This window comes from Acomys russatus, chromosome 2 (assembly GCF_903995435.1).
Source record: "Acomys russatus chromosome 2, mAcoRus1.1, whole genome shotgun sequence".
In the NCBI taxonomy this organism is placed as follows: Eukaryota; Metazoa; Chordata; class Mammalia; order Rodentia; family Muridae; genus Acomys; species Acomys russatus.
This window is the reverse complement of record NC_067138.1, coordinates 8,160,645-8,187,354: the sequence shown is the minus strand read 5'-3', so window position 1 is coordinate 8,187,354 and position 26,710 is coordinate 8,160,645. Positions and strand designations below refer to the sequence as shown.

The window sequence follows — 26,710 nt, the reverse complement described above, 5'->3', positions numbered from 1 at the left end:
GAAGGCAAAGGCAGAGGGATCTCTGTGAGTTCGAGGCCAGCCTGATCTACAAAGTGAGTCCAGAACAGTCAGGGCTGCATAGTGAGGCCCCTGTCTTGGGACCATCACATCCCCATGTCAAAAAATAAATAAATAAATAAATAAAATAAAAAGGAAGAAAGAAAGAAAAATATATATGTAAACTAAAAAAGAAAAAAAATGGTTACAACGAATGAGCAGATAGAAGTTTTAAGATAAGTCATGGGAAATGGGGAGGGCAGAAACCCAGGTGAAAACTGTGTATATATACTAGACTTAACACCTTTAATATTAGCAGAGGAAGGAAACAAGGAAGGCAGAAAAGTATGCAGCATGCAGACAATAAGCACAGAAAACTGGTATGGCTATAGAACTATCACATGACATAGACCTTGATGTAAGCTCTCTTAAAAATGATATCCGATAAAGCATAATTTCACCAGGTAGTAGTTCTAAGTGTCTAAAAACAGTTTCGGTATTTGTGAAATACTGACTGATCCAGCAAAGGGACACATGAAAAAGGGAGTAATCGTAGTTGGAGATTTTGACATTCTTCTCTCGGTATTTGATAGAGCCAGGAGGCAGGGCGTTACAAGACTACTTCAGATGAGGGCTATGTTATAAACCAAAGTACGGTAAACTGACGTTGTAGAGCACTATGCCTTAAGCTATAGAATGCCTGGCCTTTCTTTCTGTGCATGTTTGTGTTCAAGCATATGGTGGCTTAACGTGTCATTCTCAGGGACATACATCATCTCATGTCCCTTGAGACAGTCTCTCTCATTGTTGTCTTGGTGATCCCCAGTTAGGATAGATGTGGCGAGCAGAGCGCCCCCAGAATGCTCCTGTCTCTGCCTCCTTAAAGCTGTGTCTACAAGCATATGTTATCATATCTGACATTTTTATGTGGTCTCTGGGGATTGAATTTAGGCCTTCAGGCTTGTGTGATGAGCACTTTACCTACTGAGCCATATTACCAAACCCCGATTCTTTTAAGCTTAAGTGCCTCTGGGATGTATTTCAAAATAGTTCATATGCCCAGGCCCTAAACAAACTCCACTAGATTTCAAAAGGCTAAGTACTGCAATGTATGTGACCATAGCAGATTAAAATCAGAAGTCAGTAACTCTAAGCTAGTTAGGAAATTCCTAGCCTATTTAGAGGCCAAAGAAAAATTCCCCAAACACTAGAAACTTGCAAATGCAGTGCCATGAAAATAACATCAAGATTTATGGAATGTTCGAGATTCTCATCTGAAAAATGGAAACTCAAGGTGACTCACCTGTTTTTATACAGGGACAACTTTATAAAATAAGCAACCCAGAATCCCATTTTTAAGAAGCCAGTACAAAAGTACTTGGAAGGCAGAGCCAAGTGGATCTTTGAGTTTGATGCCAGCCTGGACTATAGAGCAAGTCCCAGGACAGCCAGGGCTACACAAAGAAACTCTGTCTCAAAAAAACAAACAAACAAACAAAAACAAGTGGATAAGGGATAAGAAAAACTAATATTGTCAGCAGAAATCAATAAAACAAAATAGAATAAAAATGAAGAAATTTAAGAATGTAAATATTGGTTCTTGGAAAAGAAAAATAACATTGGTAAATGTCTAGCAATTATATTTTTTTTAAGGATTTAAGAAGAATTAATGTCATGAATAGGTTATGCCATTATTTTAGCAATTTAGAAGAAATGGTCAGAGTGTATGTGTTGGATGATTCATGGGGCATTTTAAAGGTGCTTATTTGTGCAGATAGTGAGTAAGGAATTGGGCACCTATCCTCCTCCTCCTCCTCCTCCTTTTCTTCCTCCTCCTCCTTCTCCTCTTCTTCCTCCTCCCCTTCTTCCTCTTCCTCCTCCTCTTCTTCTTCCTCCTCTTCCCTCTCCTCTTTCTCCTCCTCCGCCTTCTCCTCCCCTTCTCCTCCTCCTCCTCTTCTTCCTCCTCCTCCTCATCCTCCTCCTCTGTTCTCTTTTAGTTGAGTCCACAAGGGAAGCAAAGCTATTTGGCTGAAGTCCAGGCAGTTGTCTTCCCTGGACGTTCCTGGTGAGCAGTTTGGGGCAATGCAGAGAACCCTTGGTTGGCTGCCTGAGATTGGTTGAGCTTGTTGCCTTTTCTGTTTCTCAGGCTCTTTTTCTGGGCCTTAGAATTGCCCTGGCCTAATAGATTCTCATTTAATGATTTTAGCATTTGAAAAAAAAATCAAAATAGCCTTATATATAGTAAAGAAAGCCAAACAAATATGACTCCCAGCCCAATCGTCTTATTGGTGAATTCTGTTAATATTTAAGGGGTAAAGATGCTACTAATACATAAACTCTTATGATACTAGCACACACACACACACACACACACACACACACACACACACACACACACAAACATTACAAGAAAATTGCAGGCCAATAGCCTTTATAAACACAGACCAAACAAACAAACAAACAAACCCAGCTGTATGAAAATACTAGCCAATTGAATCCAGAAGAATATAAAAAGGATGATACATAGTCACCAAAAGATATTTGTCCCAGAAATTCCAGACCAACTTAACTTTCACAAACCAACCAGGGATACAAGCATGTGGGCACACACCTGCAATCCCAGCATTCCAGAGGCAAGAGAAGCAGCCAAGAAGTTGCCCTTGACTACACATTGAGTTCTAGGGCTGGAGAGACAGCTCAACCGGTAAAGGCTAGGCTCACAACCAAAACAAATTGAGTTCTGGGCAACGTTAAGTTACATAGGACTCTGTCTTAAAACAAACCAAAATAAAATTAATCAATAAAATTTGGCATGTTAACAAATATCACTTCAATAGGAAAAAATTAGAAAAAAAATTCAACACCCATTCATGAAAAAAACCCAAAAACTTAAAAACTAGAAATAAGAGAATGTCACTAATGTGGCAGAGAGCGTTTGTTAGTTTTTGTCAACGTGACAGAAACCTAGACCTCCCCTCCTCTACTGAGGAGTGGCCTCGCTTAAGTCAAGGACTACTGTCCCTAGTCAGGTTGCCCTGGGTTTCATAAGAAAGGTTGCTGAGCAAGTGTGAAACCAAAACAGAAGCCAGTGTTGCTAAGAAGCCTTGTTGTTATTAAATCTTGTACTTTACACATACATAATACAAACTGTTATTAAGCCTCATACCTTACACATAAATAATACACATTTTTATTAAGTCTTCATACCTTAGAAGAATTAGGCTCTGGGCCGGGGGGTGGTGGTGGCGCACGCCTTTAACCCCAGCACTTGGGAGGCAGAGGCAGGCGGATTGCAGTGAGTTCTCGGCCAGCCTGGTCTACAAAGTGAGTCAGGGACTAAACTTGGGAGCACCTGTGATGCCTCCCCTTGCACACGATGTCTACCCCATAGGCAGCCTTGAGTGGAGTCCCTCACTCTTCCGTCAGGTGCTAACAGCCAATCATCTCAACAGCTGTTTTCTATCAATCCTAACCCTTGCCATAAAAGGGACCCCAAAAGCCAGTGAGGGGCTGCTCTTTGAAACCCCGACTTAGGGGGAGGCAGTCATCCAAATACAGCTGGCTTTAATCAGACAGTCATGGCAATGCGTCCGTCCCCTGTCCCCTCCCCCCAAGGATTAACACAAGCCAGAGCAAGCAAGCTAGTAAACGTCATTCCTCCATGCTTTCTGCTTCCGCCTTGAGTTCCTGCCTTGGTTTCCCCTGATGGTGGACTTAAAAACTAGAAGCCAAATTAACCCATTTAGTCAGGGTTTTATCACAGCAACAGAAAGCAAACTATACCCACATCTGCTATCACAAAGTGAAACGCTGTAGTTTGTCAATTCTCATCAACTTTTTATTCAGTTTTCTGTTTTGTTTGTCTTCTGTTTTTTTGTGTTTTTTTTTTTTGTCTTTTTGTTTTTGTTTGTTTTTGTTTTTGTTTTTCAAGACAGGGTTTCTCTGGGCAGCCTTGGCTGTCCTAGACTCACTTTGTAGACCAGGTTGGCCTCGAACTCACAGTGATCCGCCTGCCTCTGCCTCCCGAGTGCTGGGATTAAAGGCGTGTGCCATCACACCAGCTTCATTCAGTTTTCTATTAGAGGCATTAGGGTGACATGGTAAGGGAAGAAGAGGGAATAAAAAGCATAAAGACTGGGAAGACTAGAAGGAATGGAAGTAAATAAACATTATATATAAAGCCACTGCAGGAAGAAGTAACACTATTCACAATGACATGATTGCCTATCAGAAAGTTTAAGGAACCCACAGAAGCTACTAGAGCTAGTAAAAGAATTTGGCAATGTCTCATGATAGAAGGACAACAAACAAAATTACCTGTATTTCTGTGTGGTAGTGACAATTTGAAAATGAAAACTCAAGAACAATTCCATTTACATTAATACTGGAGAACTTAAGATAGAGTCAATTTGACAGAACATATATCAGATTTGTACCCTTGCAACTATAAGGTGTTGCTGAGAGAAATCAGAGACTAAATAAATTTTTTCAAAAAGATTTATTTATTATTATTATGTATACAGTGCTCTGCCTACATGTACACTTGCAGGCTAGAAGAGGGCATTAGATCTCATTATAGATGGTTGTGAGCCACCATGTGGTTGCTGGGAATTGAACTCAGGACCTCTGGAGGAACAGTCAGTGCTCTTAACCTCTGAGCCATCTCTCCTGTCCTAAATAAAATTTTAAAAATACCATGTTTATGGAGTAGGAGACGACATCCTCTGAGTTCATCTGTAGGTTCAATGCAGTCTTGATAAAATTTCTATTGGTGGTTATTTGTTTTGTTTTTCAATTGGCCTGTTGATTTGTATTGCATGGGGAAACATAAAAAACCTGGTATAGCCTATACACTATATGAAAAACAAGTTTGGAGGACTTACTACTACCTAATTTCAAGATACGTGTGAAATCTACAATAACCCAGAGAAAGTGGTAGATACTGTTATAGATCGAACCAGATGGAATAGAGTCAGAAATGAATCTACAGACAGGAAGTCAATTTTGACTTTTTTTTTCCTAGACAGGGTTTCACCATCTAGCTCTGCCTGCCTGAGATTCACAGGCATGTGCCTGCTGTAGGCTTAAAAGCCCCGACAGAGGTTCCAAGGCTAGTCAGTGGAGGAAGGATAGGTTTTCAACATGTGGTCAGAATACAACTGGAAGTCTGGAAAAAGGTCTTCTGCGTTCTAGCACAAAGTCAGTTTTATACAGCCATAAAACTGAGGGTAAACCTAAAAGTCTAATGCCGCTGAAAGAAGTGTCGGATAGCTTCCAGAGCTCAGGTGTGCTGGAGAGTTTTATGTCCACTTGGCACAAGCTAAAGTCATCTGAGAGGAGCGACCCTCAGTTAAGAAAGTGCCTCTGGTCAGTCCCTGCAGCGGCTGTCCTCAGCCAGCAGCTTGGCGCCACCTCTGGCCGGCGTCTGCGGCGGGGCGCGGGGCGCTCCTCGGGGTTCGGTGGCTGGCGTCTCCATGGGGCCGGTCAGTGGCGCCAGCGGACTGTGAGAACCTGTTCAGAGTTCCTGGATAACTTGCCTGGTGAGGAGCTGACAATAACTTAATTCCATCTCTAGGATTCTGTAGGCATCGACAACCATGAACAGCTTTACTAAGGAAGAGTCTGACTGCCATATCCTTGATGAAGGCTTTACTGCCAAGGACATCCTGGATCAGAAAATTAATGAAGTTTCTTCCTCTAATGATAAGGATGCTTTTTATGTCGCGGACCTTGGAGATATTCTAAAGAAGCATCTAAGATGGTGAAAAGCTCTTCCTTGTGTCACTCCCTTTTATGCAGTCAAGTGTAATGACAGCAGAGCCATAGCAAACACCCTGGCCACCATTTGAAATACAGTTCGTGCAGGGGCTTGGGGTGCCTCCAGAGAAGATTATCTATGCAAACCCTTGTAAACAAGTGTCTCAAATCAAGTATGCTGCCAGTAATGGAGTCCAGATGATGACTTTTGACAGTGAAATTGAGTTGATGAAAGTCGCCAGAGCGTATCCAAAGGCAACGTTGGTTTTGCGGATTGCCACTGACGATTCCAAAGCAGTTTGTCGCCTCAGTGTTAAGTTTGGTGCCACACTCAAAACTTGCAGGCTTCTCTTGGAACGGGCGAAAGAGCTAAATATTAATGTCATCGGTGTCAGCTTCCATGTGGGCAGTGGATGTACTACTGATCCTGAGACCTTCGTGCAGGCTGTGTCGGATGCCCGCTGTGTCTTTGACATGGGAACGGAAGTTGGCTTCAGCATGTGTCTGCTTGATATTGGTCGTGGCTTTCCTGGATCCGAGGATACAAAGCTTAAATTTGAAGAGATCACCAGTATAATCAACCCAGCTCTGGACAAGTACTTCCCAGCAGACTCTGGAGTGAAAATCATAGCCGAGCCAGGCAGACACTATGTCGCTTCAGCTTTCATGCTTGCGGTCAATATCATTGCCAAGAAAACTGTATGGAAGGAACAGACTGGCTCTGACGATGAAGACGAGTCAAGTGAGCAAACCTTCATGTATTATGTGAATGATGGAGTATATGGACCATTTAACTGCCTGCTTTATGATCATGCACATGTGAAGCCCCTGCTGCAGAAGAGACCCAAGCCAAATGAGAAGTATTACTCATCCAGCATCTGGGGACCGACATGTGATGTCCTTGACCAGATCGTGGAGCGCTGTGACCTGCCTGAGATGCACGTGGGTGACTGGATGCTCTTTGAGAACATGGATGCATACACTGTTGCTGCTTCTTCTACTTTCAATGGGTTCCAGAGGCCGACCATCTACCTACTACGTAATGTCACGGCCAGTGTGGCAACTCATGAAGCAGACCCTGAGCCATGGCTTCCCGCTGGAGTTGGAGGAGCAGGATGTTGGCACTCTGCCCATGTCTTGTGCCCAGGAGAGTGGGATGGACCATCACCCAGCAGCCTGTGCTTCTGCTAGTATCAATGTGTAGATGCCATTCTTGTAGCTCTTACCTGCAAGTTTAGCTTGAATTAAGGGATTTGGGGGCACCATTTAACTTAATTATGCTAGTTTTGGAATGTCTTGTAAGAGTAGGGTCAGCACCAATGCAGTATGGAAAGTTAGGAGATGGGGTCACACTTACCTGTGTTCCTATGGAAACTTTGAATATTTGTTTTATATGGATTTTTATTCACTTTTCAGACATGATACTAGCGAGTGCCCCCTCAGCTGCTGAGCAAGCATTTGTAGATTGTACATTGGCAGAATGGGCCAAAAGCTTATGTTGTGACCCGTTTTGAAAATAAAGTATCGCGGGAAAAAAAAAACAAAAGAAAAAAAGAAAGTGCCTCCATAAGATCTGGCAAGCCTGGAGAGCATTTTCTTGATCAGTGGTTGATGTGGGCCCATTGTCGGTGGCCCTGGGTTCTGTCCCAAAGTAGGCTGAGCAAGCCGGTGAGCAGCACCCCTCCATGGCCTCTGCTGCCTGCAGGTTCCTGCCCTTTTTGAGTTCTTGTCGTGACTTCTTCAGATGATGATCGGTGAGCGATATGGTGGTGTAAGCCCAATAAACCCTTTTCTCCCCAACTTGCTTTTTGGTCCATGGTGTTTCCTCACAGCGGTGGAGACCTCAACTAAGACGCCTGGGGATAGGCAAATGTTTATTAAAGGAAACAAAAATTGATGAGTGGGTGGGGAACTGATAAATTATATTTTATTAGTAAACTTAATGCTCATCAAAAGACACCTTTGAGAGCTGGGCATGGTGGTGCACACCTTTAATCCCAGCACTCGGGAGGCAGAGACAGGCATATAGCTGTGAGTTCAAGGTCAGCTTGGTATACAAAGCAAGTTCAGGACAACCAAGGCTACACAGAGAAACCCCTGTCTCAAAACAAACAAACAAAAAGACACCTTTGAGGAAACCGAAGTGGTAAGCCACAAACAGGAAGAAGATATTTGGAGTATATATTATGATAATTTTATGATATCCAATACTCACACAATCAGATAGCAGTCTCATAAAAGAAGATTTTATATGGTAGCTAAACTATGCATATGTGCTCAGACTCTAATTATATGGGAAATTAAAACTACAATAATTTCCATTTTGCTCCAAAGTTTAAAAGAAAAGGGGGAGGGCAGGAGGAGAAAAGACCGCCTGTGTACCCAGTGGATGCATATCTTACCTAGTTCTTTAATTCTAGGAGCGGAGATGCAAACTGGTATGGCCGATTTGGAAAAGTGATAGTTTGGCAGTAAGAGAGCAGCAGGGCAGTGGTGGCGCACGCCTTTGATCCCAGCATTTGTGGGGCAGAGGCAACTGGATGTCTGTGAGTCCGAGGCCAGCCTGGTCTTTGGAGTGAGTTCCAGGACAGCCAGGGCTACACAGAGAAACTCTGTCTCCCTGTCTCGAGGAAAAACAAAAACAGAAACAAAAACAAACGAAGACTACTGCTGCTGATCTGGCAGAAGAGGTAACAAATGTCTCCCTTTTTCAAAGTTTACTGAACTTTACACTTCATTCTTGTGCACTTTACAATATAAAACCACCGTTCCAGAAACATCGCTCAAACTTCCAGGCAGTTCCCAAAGTGCCTTTAGGTTCCAATGGTCAGCGGCTCCCTGGGATCAGAAACGAAACTGGGTCTCCGCCCCCAGCGTCACGAGACGGTTTCGATTTCCTAGCGGCCGCCGAGCGGCTTTTCATTCTGGGTGACTCTTTGGAAAGTCCCCTCCTCAGTCATCGGGGGTGGGGTGGGGTGGGGTGTGTTTTGGGGGAGCCAGAGCACCCCTCACTCGCGGCGAGGCACAGAATGACAGCTGAGCAGAGGCAGAATCTGCAAGCTTTCGGAGACTATGTCAGGAAGATTCTGGACCCCACCTACATCCTCAGCTACATGAATCCCTGGCTCCGGGATGGTGAGTGGCCCTCAGTGGCGGCTCTCAGGCATTTAACCTTGCGGTTAAAAACAAACAAACAAACAAACAACAACTCAGGCCAAAACCTTTCGCTTTCTTGAAACCAATTTGGATTAACTAACCTGGGAACGCTGGGATTATGGGAGACCCACAGGGCGCCTTAGAGGAGGCAGCATCCAGGTTTGATGGGCAGGGATACACAGTTCCTGCAAGTTGTAGTAACACTTTTTTTTTTTTTTTTTTTTTTTTTTAACTTTCAAAGCTGGGGAAGTCATCTGTTTCTTTGATTTACAGTAGCCTTCTAGACTGCTGCGCGCTCCACGTTGTCCTGGCACGAGAGACTGCGAAATAAGAGCGCGCCCTTCCTTAGACCCTAGTACAGAGAGAGAGCAAGGCTTTGGGCCAAAGGCTGAAGTGAGGGCCCCAAACAAGCGGACTGAGAGCCACAACGTTCTGTCGAGGCATATTCCTGACAGGAAATCCGTGGAGGAACACTTTCCCGGACTCCATGTGGTCAGGGTGTGATGCAGTTCTTCACCTGTAGCTTTTGAGACTTGATCGCTTTGTAAATCGTACCAGCTGCTTCTATCCAGAAGAGTCAACAGAGACTCCCCCGGGGGAGGGGGGGGGTGATGTTTGAAGGGGTGACAAAGGGCCGCTGGCGGTTGCTTTTCTTTTCTTTCTTTCTTTCTTTTTTTTTTTTTTTTAGTTTTAAAAAAAGAGTTATTAATTTATTCAGATTACAACTCAATTGCCGTCCCATCACTTGTATCCTCCCATTCCTCCCTCCCTCCAGCTTTCACCCTATTCCCCTCCCCTAGGTCTATGACCTAGGGGGACCTCCTCCCCCACTATGGTCATAGGCTATCAAGTCTCATCTTGGTAGCCTGCTTATTCTTTCTTTGAGTGCCACCAGGCCTCCCACCAAGGGGAGGTGGTCAAATACGGAGCTCTAGGTAAGAGAAATATAGGAGATGGGGTTGCTTTTCATTTTACAAGTTAAAGCCTAGATGTATTTCCTGGTGTTGGTCGGAGGTGGAAACTGCAGGTTAGTTCCGGTGCTTCTGTTTTGCAGCTCAACATTCTGTGTGGTGAGGAGAAAAAAAGCAAGCTCAACATTGTGCCAGAGAGAAGTAGAAAAAGACCCTCATGGCTGGAGTAGCTTGGGCCTTGGATAGAGGAAACCCACTCTAGATGTCTCTTAGCATCAGGCTGGTGTGCCTTCTGTTCTTTTAAGCTCATCGGTAGTCATTTACGTTAGCGTACAAAGTAACTTCATTGGCGTTTTCATTCATTCCTGCCATTACTCTTTATTCTCATTTATTCCCCTCTTCTGTTTCTTTCCCAACCCCCTTTACGTGTCCCTCTCGGATAGTTTCCTTTCCTTCCCCAATGGTCCTTCGTTCTGCTTTCTTATAACATGCCTCCCATCCCTCTTTCTCCTTGCCCCCATCTCCTTCCACCCCTCTCTGTCCTTGCCCCCTTTGCCTTCCATCCCTCTCTCTCCCCGCCCCCACCGCCGCCCATCCCTCTCTCCTCCCCCCCGCCCCCACCGCCGTCCATCCCTCTCTCCCCCCGCCCCCATCGCCTCCCATCCGCCTCTCTCCCCACCCCCATCGCCGTCCATCCCTCTCTCCCCCCGCCCCCATTTAAGATATCTTCCTTCCCTTTTAGGATGCCTGTTTTAGTTTCATGAATTTTAGGGTTCTTTTTCTAGTTCCGTGAAGATTGAGATTTTTTAAAAGTGTTTTACATTAAAGTGGACTATGTTGAATTTGTAAATTGCTCTTGTTATTAAAGCCATTTGCATTGTATTAATTCTCCCCATCTTGGGAGATCTTTCTATCTTCTGGTGTCTTCAAGAATTTCTTTCTTCAGTGTCTTGAAAGTTTGCACTGTCTTTCACCTCTGTGGTTAGTTGAGTCTGTTGTTTGTTTGTTTGTTTGTTAGAGGCTATTGCGACTAGAACCTCTCCCACCCCCATTTCTTTCTTGGCAAGGTTGTTATTGGTATGTTAGAAAGCTGCGAATGTTTGTTTCGGATCCTGAAACTATGCTGGAACATTTTTTTAATGAGGGCTAAGGGTTTTCTGGTGGAGTTCTGGTGGAGTTTTGGGGTTGTTTATACGATTATATTGTCTGCAAATGGAGATAGTTTGACGTTTTCCTTTCTTGTATCCATTTTATTTATCTTGTATTATTATTCTAGCTGAGACTTTAAGCACTTTATTGACTAAGAAAGGAAAGAATAGGCACCATTTTAGGGAAAATGCTCTCAGTCTCTCCCTGTTGGTACAATGCTGTCTGTAGGCTTGCCTTAGTCTATGCAAAAATTATTTATATGTTATATATATACAAATTATACACACACACACATATATGCACGAAAGACCGCAAATATCCAAGGCTACAATGCACTCCAATCAGATTGTTTACCTATCAACAAAACAAATAACAATTAATGCTAACAAGGAGGTGGAGGAGAAGGAACCCTTTTCACTCGCTGTTGAAAATAAAAACTTGGGGGCTGGAGAGATGGCTCTGAGGTTAAGAGCACTGACCACTCTTCCAGAGGTCCTGAGTTCAATTCCCAGCAGCCACATGGTGGCTCACAATCACCTATAATGTGATCTGATGCCTTCTTCTGGCCTGCAGGTGTACATGCAGGCAGAACACTGTGTGTAATAAATAAATAAATCTATTATTATTATTATTATTTCTTCGAGACAAGGTTTCTCTGTGTAGCCTTGGGTGTCCTGGACTCACTTTATAGACCAAGCTGGCCTTGAATTCACAGAGATCTGCCTGTCTCTGCCTCCCAAGTGCTGGGCTTAAAGGCATGTGCCACCACCACCTGGCTAAATAAATAAATCGTAAAAAAAAAAAAAAAAAAAAAAAAGGAACATCTTTGTTCTATTTAAAAAGAGAGAGAAGAAAAACTTGTGTAGCTGCTATGGAAATCAGTGTGGAGGTTCTAAAACATATATTTGAAAGTAGAGCAACTGTATAACACAGCTATGAAGTGCTCTTGGACACATGCTCCAAGAACTCAAAATCCAGCAGACCACAGAGGTCCTTGCGTGCCTGTTTATCACCATGTTTATTCATGTAAGTGAAAACCCACAGAAATGTACCTCAAGGTTAGGGGGCGGGCTTTTGTTTGGCTGGGTTTTTTGCGTTTTTTGTTTGTTTGTTTGTTTTCTAAGCAGGGGTTCTCTGTGCAGCCCTGACTGTCCTGGAATTCGGTCTGTAGAGTGCTGGGAGTAAAGGCGTGTGCCAGGGAGAAGGTTTTTATTGTAGATATGAGAGGAAACAAGCTCAGAGAACAAACTGAGCTGAGTGGGGTGGCGCACGCCTTTAATCCCAGCACCCAAGGGGAAGAGGCCTTTGTGAGTTCGAGGCCAGCCTGGTCTACAGAGGGGGTTATAGGACAGCCAGAGCTACATGGAGAAACTCTGTCTCGAAAAACAAAACAAACAAACAAATAAACAAAACCAAAACCGCTTTACGAACTGCTTCCAGTTGGAACATAGACTTTGGGGTAACCTAAACCTGTATTGCTGGGCTGTAGCCCTCAAAACGGCTCCATAGTAACTGTCACTGGTTCTCTTTAAGATGAAAGGTTTTGTTTTCGTTTGTTTGTTTCTTCTGACTTGAAAGTTTACATTTCAGTCGATTTCAGCAGTCTTTCACCTCTTTGGTTAGTTTGCTTTGAGGCTGTTTGAGGCTATTGTGACTAGGAACCCCCTTTTGTGATTTCTTTCTTGCCAAGTTTGCTGATGGCATGTTGTGATGCTCCTATCTGTTCAACAGAAAAATGTTTACGTCTCTTTCGTTCATCTTTCTGTCCATCGTGCACACATCTAATTTGGGTACCAGGGAAATGTTGACTTTGTAGAATGTGTTTGCTGGTGTCCCTTCCCTTCCTAGGGGAATATCAGAGGGTATTGATGTTAGCTTTTCTTTAAAAGTCAGGTAGAACTCATCAGCGCATCTGACTATTTCTGGACTTTCCCTTGTTGGAAGACTTTTCTGTTACTGTTTCAACCTCATTTCTTGTTCGAGATTTATTTATTTATATCCTCCTGATTAAATTTTGCTAGGCTGTGTCTAACAATTTGTCCATTTCTTCTAGTTTGTTTTAAGTGTAATTTTCTTTTTCTTTTCTTTTTTTCCTGAGACAGGGTTTCTCTGTGTAGCCCTGGCTGGACTGAAACTTGCTTTGTAGACCATGCTGCCCCTCAAACTCACAGAGATCCACCTGCCTCTGCCTCTTGAGTGCTGGCAGTAAGTTGTGTGCCACTGAGCCCGGCCTTTAAGTATAATATTCAAAGTAGCTCCTGGTGATTCTGTGTAATTAAATGGACTCTGTGCTAACCTTCACTTTTTTTTCTTTCTAATTTTGGCAATGTGGATCTTTTTCTCTTTTTGTAAGTTTAGCAATGAATTTTTATTAAAGCAAGTTTTATTTGTCTGATGTAATTGTTGTCTGGGAGGCTTACTGCCTCCGTCAGCTAGCCTAGGCCTAGTCCTAGAAGCTTCTACCCCCTGTACAATCTAATCTAGACCTAGAATGCTTTCAGTCTCCGAGACTTTACTGCTGAATGAGCTCACCCTTTCTAGCTCTTTCTGAACTCTGGCTCAAAACTCGTCTACAAGGCGACTGGTTCAAACTGGCTTCTCTCAGCTTCTAAGTGAATTGCTCTGTTTGGCCTCACACTAACTTTGACAATCTGTTCTAAGCTTCTGGCTCTTCTCATTTTCTGGCACGTCTATCTTCACTTGTGTCTAGCCTGTTCTCTCTACAACCCGTCTCTGAACTTTCCTGGTAAAGCTGCCTCTGAATTCCAAGAACTGAACTGCCATGGACTCAACTCGCCTCTTCTCTCAGTGGCTGAACGGAAGTGCTGACTGGAACTCAGAGATCTGCATGCCTCTGTCTCCTGAGTGCTGGGATGAAAGGCATGTAGCACCATGCCTGGACCTAAGCTTTTCTTTACTTGAAACTTGCTCTATACTGGGCTGGCCATGAACTCAGAGATCTGCTTGCCTGTCTCCTGGGATTAAAGGCCTGTCTGTATTCCAGCCAGATCATACAGACCTAGAAGGTCTTTGGATATGATCTCTTTGCCCGAGCAGCCATGTTTTACACATTTTAAAGTAATAATTTGAATTAAGTAATAAAGCATATAATAATATATAATATAATAAAATAATAAATGCTTGTAAAATTATTGCCTTAGAAGTGAGGAGGCAGAAAACATACCACTTTATGTCTATAGTCTTAATTTTCATAATGTTTAATGTTTATAATGTTATCTGGAGGCTAAAGAAAATGATCCACAAATTTAAATATGATTGTACTAGAAAGGGAGAAAAACATGTTTAATAATTTAAACTAACTTAGAACAGAAAGTAAGAGTATAAAACAAGAAGATTCAAGGAAGGATGGTTATGTCAATTGTGGGTTTTAGTCAAACTTGTCTGTAAAGGAGCTAAGATGAGTCCATAGGCAGAATTCTTCCCGAGACCCAGTGTGGTGGTTTGTATAGGAATGGCCCCCATAGGCTCATCTATTTGTGTCACCAGGGAATGGCACTATTTGAAAGGATTAGAAGGCTTGGGAGGTGTGGCTTTGTTGGAGCAAGTGTGTCACTGGCTTTGAGGTTCCAAGAACCCAAGGCAGTCCTGTGTCATCTCTCTTTCCCAGCCTGCAGAACATGATGTAGCGACTGTTCCAATGCCTGCATGCTGCTCTTCCCTCTGCCATGATAATTACGAACTAAACCCCTGAAACTGTAAGCAAGGCCCTGATTAAACACTTTCATTCATAAGAGTTGGCTTGGTCATGATGTCTCTTCATAGCAATAGAATAGTGACTAAGACACCCATCTAAGGTTAAAAAAAAAAAAAAAAAAAAAGAAATGAGACAGATATATTAAATTAATGTAGATGAGAAAGCTAGAGACGCAATTTTAATAATAAAATATGCCCCAGCCCATGGGGTCTTCAAACGGAACCTGGGAGGGGGTGCTGGAGTGAACAAAGGAAGACAGGAGACATGAAGAAACAAGGGCAAGTCTGGATTCTGATCAAGCCCCATTTATTGAAAAAATTTACAGGGTTTTTTTTTTATTGAGAGTCTCAGAGGGGCAAGGGCAGGGTTGCTATGGAAACCTAATGGCAGCTATTCTGCTCTCTAGCCCGGTAGTAAAAACTTCAAGATAAGGAAGTAAGTTCTGAGAGAATGCAGCTGCAAAGGTGGTAAGCAAGCGGGTTCCTAGGACCTAAAGAGGTTGTTCTGCTATATATCTCAGTAGTGAAAACTTCAAGCATAGGGAGGTAAGTTCTGAGGAATGCAGCCTCAGAGATAAAGTAAGCAAGCAGCTTCCCGGGACTGGGACTGGGTGGTGTGGCCTCGGGCTGACCCTCACCTTGCTACGTGCCAAACGGAGGTGTAGAAAATGGAGCCTTCAGGCAAGGTGGAATTGCCTGTGTTTTAAGCCAAGAGCCACTAAGGGTGGCTCCCCACGAAAACATATTGTATGGACACAAAGCTTAAGATTTCAAAGGATGACTAATTAATAAATGTGAAAAGACATCTTAAAACTCAAAAGCAAAAAGCAAGACTGGGGTATTGCCAGGCATTTTATCAATATTGTTAAATTAGTTCATTAATATTAATAACAACATAGGCACCGTTTAATGTAGTAAGAATCACTGAGGGGTCACATATGCAAGTTTGTTTTTCTTGTTGTTTTTCAAGATAGGTTGTGTGTGTGTGTGTGTGTGTGTGTGTGTGTGTGTGTGTGTGTGTTTTGCCTGGGCTGTCTTGCACTTGCTTTGTAGACCAGGCTGGCCTCAAACTCACAGAGATCTGCCTGTCTCTGCCCCCTGAATGCTGGGATTAAAGGTGTGCACCATCTCACCCAGCTACAAATGCAAGTTTGTACCCTATAAATTGAGAGTATATCTCCTGGCAGTGGTGGCACACACCTTTAATCCCAGCCTGGTCTACAGAGTGAGTTCCAGGACAGCAAGGGTTGTTACACAGAGAAACCCTGTCTCAAAAGAACAAAACAAAACAACCCCCCCAAAAACAATGAAACAAACAAAAACCCTCAAAAACACACAACAAACAAACAAGAGTATTATCAACCTCCCCAAATCTGTAAGCTTTCTCAAAGACTACACTACATAAGCCCTTAGCAGAGGTCCTACTGCACACCTTATACAAATCTATTCTTTAATTTCCAGACTCAGAACCCCAGGGAAATGTTTTAACTCTGTTTCCATTTCTACATCTATATGATGGCAATAGCAATACTGTTTGGGGACTTTAAGAATAAGTGCTCATGGCACTAAATTAGTGACAGGTACTCTATGTAGCCAGAATTAATTATGAAAAAATTTTAAATTACACAATTTCAGTCTGGACGTGGTGGCACACACCTTTAATCCCAGCACTGGGGAGGCAGAGGCAGGTGTATCACTGTGAATTCGAGGCCAGCCTGGTCTACAAAGTGAGTCCGGGACAGCCAAGGCTAACACAGAGAAACCCTGTCTTGAAAACCAAACAGCAAACAAGAAAAATAATTTCACAATTTCAAAGCATTATATTTTGGGACCATCTAGTAGATGAGAGCACTTTCCACCAAACCTGGAGATCTGGAGATCTGAGTTTGATCCCAGAGACCCACAGAGTGGGAGGGGAGAACCAATGCCTGCAAGATGCTCTCTGGCCTCTTCACATGCCTGTCACACCACACGCATGTAACTCTCTCTGTCTCTGTCTCTCTTTCTCAGAAGTATATAAAGAGTAATAATAAAACAGTATATTTAAACAATTCTATTATTATTATTATTATTATTATTATTATTATTATTATTATTATTATTATTATTTTCTGAGACAGGGTTTCGCTGTGTAGCTCTGACTATCCTGGACTTACTTTGTAGACCAGGCTGGCCTTGAACTCACAGAGATCTTCCTGCCTCTGCCTGAGTGCTGGGATTAAAGGCATAAACCACAGTGTCAGGCTTAAATAACTCTTTTTGTTTTGTGTTTTGAGACAGAGTTTCTTTGTTACACAGAGCCTTAGCAGTCCTGGACTTTCTCTGTAGACCAGGCTAGCCTCACTCACAGAGATCTACCTACCTCTACCTCCCAGTGCTGGGAGCCACCATGCCCAACCTTAAATAGCTCTTAATCAAAAAAAAAAAAAAAAAAAAAAAAAGAAAGAAAGAAACAAACTCAAAACAATGCTGGCCACTTTTAAAGCCACCAGTCAACTCACACATTACACATTCAAGGTAACAGCTAAGCCTTTAAACAGAGGGAAAGTTACATCTTAAGTGGACTGGTAATTCAAAAGAGTGAAACTAAGGAATTAGTGAAATGAATTCTATTATAAGACAAAGCAATGCAAACAAAAAACAATAGCAGCCAGAAACGGTAAGAGCCAGAAAGTGCCAGAAAGCAAATCAGCTAAAATAAAGGACACAGTTTTAAAAAATGTCCCTCTAAGTCCTGGAACTAGTAGGATTCCTTCAGTCTTACTGCAAAAAGGTGCATAATATTTTCACATTCCAGGACGGGATCCACCTTTCCCAAGTCACGAAGGGTTCTTACAAGCTGAGTTCAAAAAATGAGTAAACAACGCTTTCAGAACAGAACTTGTGAGGTGTGAACAGGAGATTTAGTTTACAATGTGGTGAGAAGGACTGGAGAGATGGCTCAGCAGGTGAGCGCGTGTGCTGGAACCAAAGTTGGTCTACCGGGCATCCAACACTAACACAAACCCACACAGAAACTAAGTATACACATAATTACAGCACAGAAATATTTAAAAATGTGATGGCAAAATGAGGAGACAAAGAAAGCATTTAACGAATTGATTTGGGATTGGTTTTGTTTCTGCTTTATGAAGATTGTTAGGGTTCAGCAAGTTCCAGCTTGTGATGGGAGATACTTATCACGCGTTGTTGACGAAGTCGAACTTAGGACTTTAGCAGTTTGTAAATGTGTGTGCTCTCCCCCAACTTACTTCACAGCCACAATAAAACTACTTGAGGTAAGTTAAAAAGGTCAATGGAAAACTGAATACTTTAAAAACTCTGATTATTAGAGATAAAATTGGAGGTCTTTTCATCTCTACCTAGCTGCCTCCCACCAGAAGATTGCAATAAAGTTGTTTTTATGAGGCTGGGAGTATAGCTCAGTGGTAAAACTCTTGTCTAGGCTGTGTGAAATCCTGAGTTTTAAAAAAAGTTGGTTGTGTTTTGTTTGATCATTTTAAAAATAATTTATTATGTTTGTCCATAAATATTTTGCTTTCCCTTCTCTCAATGTTCTGTTAGCATGATGACATCTTCTGTTTCTCCCTTTGCCCTCTCTTCCCTGCACTGGCTCCTTTAGATGCTCTGGGTTCTTTTGGTTGGCCTTAATTGTGACAAATATATCCTATCAGTAAGGATTCAGTGAGTGTCCCGGGACCCTGATGAGCACCATGGCTTGGTATGAGAGCTGGGCTTCCATCGGAAGACAGTGGGGGTTTACTCATACACTCTCCCTGCCCTGCCCTTCACTGTAGTTTGATTTACAAACTGTATTTATGATTGTGGGCACTGGTTACATCTTGTGAGAAACGTGTGTGCTTCCCTGTGTAGTGGAGGGCTTTGCTGCTTCACGGGCTCTCCAGGCTGTTTCAAATTAGGCCTGGGAGTGGGCTGTAGGATTGTTTCGGTAGCCCTTTGCAGTCACGTGCTCTTGCCCTTACCCCCAAGATCACTGGATGGGTGGTATTCTCAGTATTGGTTTCTTTGGGTTTTTTGCCGTTTTGTTTTTTGAGACAGGGTTTCTCTGTGTAACAGTCTTGGCTGTCCTGGACTCTCTTTGTAGACCAGGCTGGCCTTGAACTCACAGAGCTCTGCTTGCCTTTGCCTCTTGATTGAAGGGGTATGTTTAGTCACCAGAGTGGAAGAACTGCTTTAAAGGATTAGAGGAATTAGGAAATGTAGCCTTGTTGTAGTCATTGTAGTATGTCATTGGGCTTTGAGGTTTCAAAAGGCCACATGAGGCCCAGTGGGTCTCTCTCTGTCTGCAGATCAGGATGGAGGCCTCAGCCACTGCTCCAGCACATGATGATAACGGATTTACCCTCTAAAACAAACCCCTGGTTAAATGCTTTCTTTTATAAGAGTTGCATGGTGTATCGTCACAGCAAGAAACTAGTGACTAAGAGAAACACTTGTTGCATTTCTTCCTTCCTTCCTTCCTTCCCCACCACCCCCCCCCCCCCCGAGACAGGGTTTCTCTGTATAGCCTTGGCTGTCCTGGACTCCCCTTATAGACCAGGCTGGCCTCGAACTCACAGAGGTCTGCCTGCTTCTGCCACCTTGAGTGTTGGGATTACAGGCGTGCGCCACTATGACCAGCTTATTTCTATTAATATTAGGCAAAATACAGACACGGACCCAAATACCTGTTGATTGATGAATGGACAAGCTCAGTGCGAAACATCCATGCAGTGGAATTTCCTTTGGCTTGTTCATTCTTAAAGTATAGCTTTTTATTAAAGGAAAGAATAATAGCATGTACAAAACGAATGAGCTTAGAACATGTGTGTTAAGCGAAGAAGCTGCTTGCAAAGACCACAAGCTACGTGGAACCATTCACATGAATGTCCAGAGGGGAGAGGGAATAGAATGCTTGATTGCTAAATGGGTAAAGAGGTTCTTTTTATTGTAATTCAATACCAAGGATGGGGTCCCAACTCTAAAATCCATCAAGTTTTTCACTTGAAAAGAGCAAACTTGGCTGTTATCATTAAATTTGCTGTGGATAGAGATCCTTAAATGGGGGCCAAGAAGAAGGTTCCTCTCTCTTCTTGCTGTTTCCACATACTCTCCTAATCTCTTAACTGAAAACACACTGGCAGCTGCCTTCTCCTTTGGAATCTGCTATGGGAAAACTTGGATATGCAATGCTGCAGTAGGACAGAGGTCTAGTTATGCCCTACGCACGTAGGTAGCATGTGTATTTAAAATGAGTACCATTTTGAAACGAGCAAGTGCTAGCGTTTCCTGCCACCCAGTCTCACTGGCCTCTCTGACTCCTCTTCCTCCCACTTTGCTGCTGTGCTTTATACTCTCTCAGCAAAAAGACCCAAAACAAAAGACCACAGATGTACTCTTAACTCAAACTGCTTGCTGCATCCGCTGTACTTGTTACCGATGTCATGGGGTGTCCGCTCGCACCCTTACCCTCTTAGCTCAGCAGTCGCTTTAGAGTTTTGAATGAGAGGAAGCCCCTTTCCTTCCTTGTAACACCCTCCGCTGACTTCTGCTTACTGTGGCGAACTTTTTGGTTTCTTTTTCAACTGTCCTGAAGAAGTGCACTTCTTTCGTAACGTGCACACAACTTGTGGAGAGGATGGGGCCCTGTGTGGTGACAAACAAGCAGACTCTGCTGCCTCTCCAGAGGCACGGTGGCTTGCTGTGACTCCCAGTCCCATGTGGGAAGGCAGGCCTGGTGTCCAGGCCCACTGGACAATCAACTGAGACCCTCGGACCCCTAGGGAGAGAATGGGGGAGAAGGACAAGAGACGCAAAGAACAGACAGCAAGTCAAGGAATCTGATCAAGCTGACAAAATTTTATTTTCTCAAGCTGCTTATATACTTTAAAAGCAGGATGTAGGGAGGGGGGTGAGGAGGAGAAACCACTTCAGAAACCTGGTTGACTGAGAGAGCCAGGCCAGGTGGGTGTCTAGGCGACCGTGACCATAGATCTATATCTGGTTCATGAGAAGCCGAGAACAATAAGGTTCCAGGGTGATTGGGGAGAAGTCTTTGTGAGGAAGGAGGAAGTATAAGAAGGCCTGAGAGGACCTAAGTTTGTGGAGTCAAAGTAGTTTGAGCTGAGCAGAAGTACAAAGCCGCCCCTGGCAGCCTGGTGTATTTCTCTCCCAGTGACTTGTGGTTCTGCAGGCTGCTTTCCCATCCTTGGCTTCTTTTCACAGATGAGATGCAGTGCATTCAGGCTGAGAAGAGCAACAAGGGCCCAATGGAAGCTGCCTCACTGTTCCTCCAGTACCTGCTGCAGCTGCAGACAGAAGGCTGGTTCCAGGGCTTTCTGGATGCCCTGTACCACGCAGGTTGGTTCCTTCTTCTTAGTCACAAATCAGAGTATTTTACTCTGCTGTGTTAGGATGCTGAAAAGGAAAAGGTGATTAATTTCATGGCATTTGTATGTAGTTTATGCCTCCTCGTTCAAGAAAAAGTAAAGGCTATTTTCAAGCAGATGATAGAATGGTTTACTGAACTATCCAAAGGAATCTACAGAATTATTGGTTTTTTGGTTTTTTTTTTTTTTTCCTCCCAAGTCAGTGTTTCTCTTGTAGCCCTGGCTGTCCTAGAACTCTCTTTGTAGACCAGGCTGGCTTTGGACCCACAGAGATCCACTGGGAATAAAGGTATGCGCCACCACGCCCAGCCTAAAGAATTACTGTAGCCAGTGGAAAGGGTGACAGTATTATCAGAACACCAGTAGCTTTGATGAGGAGTAAATGAGTTTTATAGTGTTGACCCAGTGGCGCATTATACCGCAGTGAAGCCTCGTGGCTGTGTCTGCGGATGGCAGCCTTCTGAATTGCAGGTACGTGGTACTAAATCTTAAATGTCATGAACCGTAATAGCTGTAAAGATCCGCATGAGCCGGGTGTGGTGGTGCACACCTTTAATTCCTCAACAGGCAGAATCAGGCTGGTCTCTGTGAGTTCGAGGCCAGCCTGGTCTACAAAGAGTTCTAGGACAGCCAGGGCTATTAACACAGAGAAACCCTGTTTTGAAAAACAAAACAACACGAAACACAACACAACAACAACAGCAAAAGATCCACATGAACCAAACTAAACCTATGTTGTTATGGAAACAGACAAATGCCGTGTGACTATTCAGACAAGATCCAAAGGAGTAATGCATTAAATGTAGCATATTAACAGAAGGTGTATACAGTACTGCAACAGTCTAATTCTTTGCGGGTTTGGGTTGTTTGTTTGTTCTTCATTTTTATGAGGCAGTGTCACTCTGTGTAGCTCTGGCTGTCCTGAGACTCCATAGGTGTGAGGGGACTGGGTCTCTCACTGAAGCCAGAGCTTACCATTTTAGTTAGACTGGCTGGGATCACATGCTGTACTGCTATGCCTGGCTTTTTTGCATGAGATCTGGGGATTGAACCCAGGCCCTCAGGCTTGTGTGGTGAGCACGTTATCTACCGAGCCATCTTTCTGTTCCTGGAGCTACTTTCATTGTTTTAGTTTCTTGGATATATAAGGGTGGGGGTGGGTGGGATGGGGCTGGGGAGGCTGGAAGGGTAGGGGTATTGGGAGGAGTAGGGGGCTGGGGCCAGGGAAATCATTGTCTTCCAAGGCTCCTGAATGAATAAACATGGGTCTTAAAGGCAGGTAGGCCAGGCGATTCTGTCCAAGAACCTTAGAGTGAGACATTCTTGGATTATTTTAGTTGGAAGTCATTTTTCCTCCTCTATTTGTTCACTGACTTAAATTTTTTTCTTCGCATGGTGGGAAAGGAAAGCTTTTCAAGGGCAGGAAGTAAGGCTCCTATTTCCTCTTGTCTCCTTTACTGTTTCCTCCTGAGAAGATAAGCACAATGCATTTGACTGACTTAAAAGTAAATCAAGGGTCCCGGAGGAGGGAAAAGATGGCTCCATGGTTAAGAGCACGGGCTACTGTTGCAGAGGACCCAGGTTTGGTTCCTGGCACTCACATGGTAGTTCACGAGTATTGGTAACTGCAGTTCCCGGCATCTGGCACCTACTTCTGCTCTTCATAGGCACCAGACACACTGACAGTACATATATACACACATAAAATAAAATAAAAATAAATAAATGTTTTTAAAAAGTAAATTGCAGGTTGTTGTTAAAATGCATGAGGGGGGGCATTTTGAAGATTTTATACTAAGGTCAAATACAAGGCTTCATATCTGTCCTTAGGAATTTACTCTGAAAGATAATGGCTTTTAGAAAACCTAAACTGTTGGGTGCCAAAAATACGTATTATATTTCCTTTTTGGAAAACCATGAATAGCTGTATTAGTTGGATTTCGTTACCATGACTAAATGCCTGAGGACATAGAATGCAGAAAACAAGAGCCACGTGGATCTATCTGTAGCTTGTGCACACCACAGCGGAGAGCATGTGGTAGAGCAAACCAGCACTTCCTGGTGTACAGGTGACAAATGGGAAGAGGCCAGTGACAAGACGCGGCCTTCAAAGCACATCTCCAGTGACAGACTTCTTCCAGCACGGCCACAGTTCTCCATCGCTCCTTCTGTCTGCGCTCAGTGTGCTACCAGTGATGATGCTCGCACCCGCATGCTGTGGCTCACCTCTAAAGAGGGAGGCCAGCTGGGAACCAAGCCTTCAACCTGTAGGCCGCGTGGCCTGGCTCTCCAGACTGTACAGTGACTGATGCTGTTTGCAATTGGTTGATTCTGACATCAAGGCATTTTATGATGGACTCATTTAAAAAATTGCTCGCCGCCCCCTTTTCTTTGTTCTTTCTTTTCAGGTTACTGTGGACTTTATGAGGCCATCAAAACTTGGGATTTTCAAAAAATTGAAAAGTTGGAGGAACACAGATTACTTTTAAGACGGTTACAGCCAGAATTTAAGGCCCGAATTAACCCAACAGATATCCTTCCTGAAATATCTGAATGTTTAATTAATCAGGAATGTGAAGAAATCAGACAGGTAAAGTAATGCAAAGTACCATATTTAGAGACAAGTGCTGAGGCACGTTGGAAACGATCCCATTTTCTGTCTTGTTTTAGGTCCTCAAAGGAACCCATAAGCTTCCTCATCTAGAGGACATTTTTAATGTGAATTGGGTAGTTTTTATGTTAGGCTGGTGGAAGGTTAACCTATCTGCAGTTAGAGGCGGCCCATTGCTTTTTCTCTGAATAGTGTTTTATGCACATGCAAGTCACATTGAACAGTGCAGCCAGTGAAAAGAAGACTATGGGAGGCTCTGGGACATAGTTATATTCATTTCAGGCTCTCAGCCACTTAGCTCAGCTGTGATCCTGAGCTGATGTGATGCTTAGCTTCTCTAAGCATCTGGGTTTCTCATGTCTGATATAAGAAAAACGCACCCTATTAACATGCCGCTAGGGTCAAACGAGATAGTATGCATCGGATGCCTATCTCAGCTTGATGTATAATATGTACACAGTACATTTCAGTTATCATTAGAAATAAAAGTCACAGGATACCTGCTCTGAAAACAAACAAACAAACAAACCTGCTGCTGTGTTGTTAGACTTACAAACAGCTCTGTGTGTTGACGTATCCTTAGTGTGAATAGTTATCATCTGGGCTGACCTTTTGCCCTGGGGATTGCTGATGCTAATGGATGTAAGGATCAGAAGATGAGGACGTTTGGCTTGACATATTGATAGCACCTAGAAGAGGACCAAGATGAAGGAAAGGTGTGGGTGGGGCAAAATGATGCTAGGACCTACTGAACTGTGTACTTCCCTGTGATTTTCATCAAACAACACCCGAGTAGACCGGTCTGCAGCAAAAGCTCACAAGAGGGAAGGCTGAGCTGACTGACGGTGTGCTACCTTTGTCCTGCCCAGATCTGCTTCACTAAAGGCATGATGGCAGGCGCGGAGAAGATGGTCGAATGCCTTCTCAGGTCTGACAAGGAGAACTGGCCCAAGGCTTTGAGGCTTGCTTTGGAGAAAGAAGACAACAGGTTCAGTGAACTGTGGATTGTTGATAAAGGTGCGCTGCTCCAAGAAAGAGCTTTTCCCCATGCCGAGCTGTGCCCCAACACTGTTCCCTTCAGGTGCCCGTGGGCCACATCCCTAGGAAACAGGCAGCTGAGTTCTGGGATGGAGGGAGCTGCGGGCCATGGAATTAGCCCTCCCAGCCCAGAGAGTTTGGGGAAGGAAAATAAAATAAAATAAAATAAAATAAAGGCTTCCGGCCCAAATTTAAGTTTTTAGAGAAATAGCGTGAGAACTGCAGACCTAAAGGTTCAAACTGCAAGACTTCCCTCCCTGTCAGACTAGGGGCTGGATGCTTGAGCGTTATAGGCGGTGGTTGGTTCTCTTGCCTGGAAGCCATGCGCAACAGAGCCAGGGGAGGTGAGGAAGAGTTTGCTGTCGGGCAGCCAATCAGATTTGGCTTCTGGAAACCCACTTCTTGTTTTAAACCAGAGTTTGATAAATACCCCAGTTTCTAGTTTTAGTTTTTACCTAGGTTTCTTTAGACCCTAAATTATTCTAGAAACTGTCTGTATCTGTGGTCAGGGTTTGGTCAGAGGTGAAATCGTGAGTGTCACTTTGCTGTGTCTAGGAGTGAAAACCTTTTGCAAGTGTTATTGACATGAGCCACTCGGTAGGGAAGGCTCAAGATGCAAACTGACAATAAGTGGCATGTTCCACACTTTGAGTCACATCATTCTAAGTGACACTGGATTTCAAATACCAAACTGAGCTTCAAGCTCAAAATGATTTCTTCCAGTTGCCTTAAGAAGTGAAACGGCAGGCAGTTAGTGTGCACCTTTAGTCCCAGCACTCAGGAGGCAGAGGCAAGTGGATCTCTGTGAGTTGGAGGCTAGCCTGGTCCACAGAGTGAGTTCTAGGGCAGCTATGGCTACACAGAGAGACCCTGTCTGGAAAAGCCAAAAACAAAAAAAGGTGAAGGGGGTGGAGCACTGAGATGCCTCAGGGGACAAGGTTCCTGTCACTGAGCCTGAAGACACCAGGTCAACCTTGAGGACCTGCATGATAGAAAACCAATCCCTGAATGTCCTCTGCCCTCCACACGCTCGCTGTGTCATGTGTGACACACACAATAAACAAATAAATAATAAATAAATACATTTCAAATGTAAATAAAATGCCAAGAAAGTGCAAGGGCACGGTTGTAAGAGCTCAATGGAAATTTAGATAAAAAAAAAAAATTTTTTTTTTTTTAGTGTTGGGACTTTTGGGGGCTAACACAACCGAAACCATAATCAGATTCCATCAAGAGTCTAAACGTTTGTTTGTTTGTTTTTCATAAAGGTTTCAAAAGGGTTGAAAGTAAGGCTGTTGAAGACGATGGAACAGAGATGTCCAGCATACAGATTTTCATCCAGGAAGAGCCAGAAAGTCAGGATCTCAGTCAGAATCCCTGTCCTCCTTCAGGTACCAGGCAATTTACTGTTTTCCATAATGGTGTTTCTCCAATGCTTTGGTGCCTTTTGAAAATGTTTTTTGAAAGATGATCAAGGAAGGAAAGAGAGTTTCTGTGTGGCAATAGAGACTTCACATCAGAATCACTTTTCCTGTCTCTTATGTCCAAGTCTTTATCTGAACAGTGATCCCAGGACTTCCCTGTCTGTGACATGCCAGCGCCTCCTTTCTCTCTCTAAAAGAATACCTCTGGTTATGAGCCACTTGTTCTGTCTCCTCCCAAGATCCCAGGGCTGCCAGACAAGTGGATGAGGCAGGCCGTGTGCCTGCTGTTTGCCAGCCTCTGTGTGGGCTTCAGAGCAACTTGTTGTCATATACGTGGTGCTGTGAAGTTCCCTGTGGCTGGAGAAGGCTCCTTGAAATAAAATTTTATCATAAAGAGACCAAAAAGTGGCCAGGCATGGTGGCGCACACCTGTAATCCCAGCACTCAGGGAGGCAGAGGCAGGCAGATCTCTGTAAGTTCGAGGCCAGCCTGGTCTACAAAGCATGTCCAGGACACAGGACTCTGTCTTGATCCCCCCCCCCCCCCCAAAACAAGAGACCAGAA

The 26,710-nt window shown here is 43.7% G+C and overlaps 1 protein-coding gene and 1 pseudogene across 1 annotated transcript in view; both read left to right on the top strand.

The window, feature by feature from the left end:
* The first annotated feature begins 5,468 nt into the window (after nt 1–5,468).
* Nucleotides 5,469–7,256, top strand: LOC127199594 (ornithine decarboxylase-like; annotated as a pseudogene).
* A 1,470-nt stretch (nt 7,257–8,726) lies between these two features.
* The window catches only part of Rigi (RNA sensor RIG-I), a 46,948-nt gene continuing 28,964 nt past the window's right edge, over nt 8,727–26,710 (top strand). The window contains exons 1-5 of the mRNA XM_051157740.1: nt 8,727–8,889; nt 20,910–21,044; nt 23,482–23,663; nt 24,554–24,701; nt 25,991–26,113. Coding sequence (XP_051013697.1) covers nt 8,784–8,889; nt 20,910–21,044; nt 23,482–23,663; nt 24,554–24,701; nt 25,991–26,113 — 694 coding nt within the window. The 5' untranslated portion in view covers nt 8,727–8,783. The remainder of the gene's footprint in view (nt 8,890–20,909; nt 21,045–23,481; nt 23,664–24,553; nt 24,702–25,990; nt 26,114–26,710) is intronic.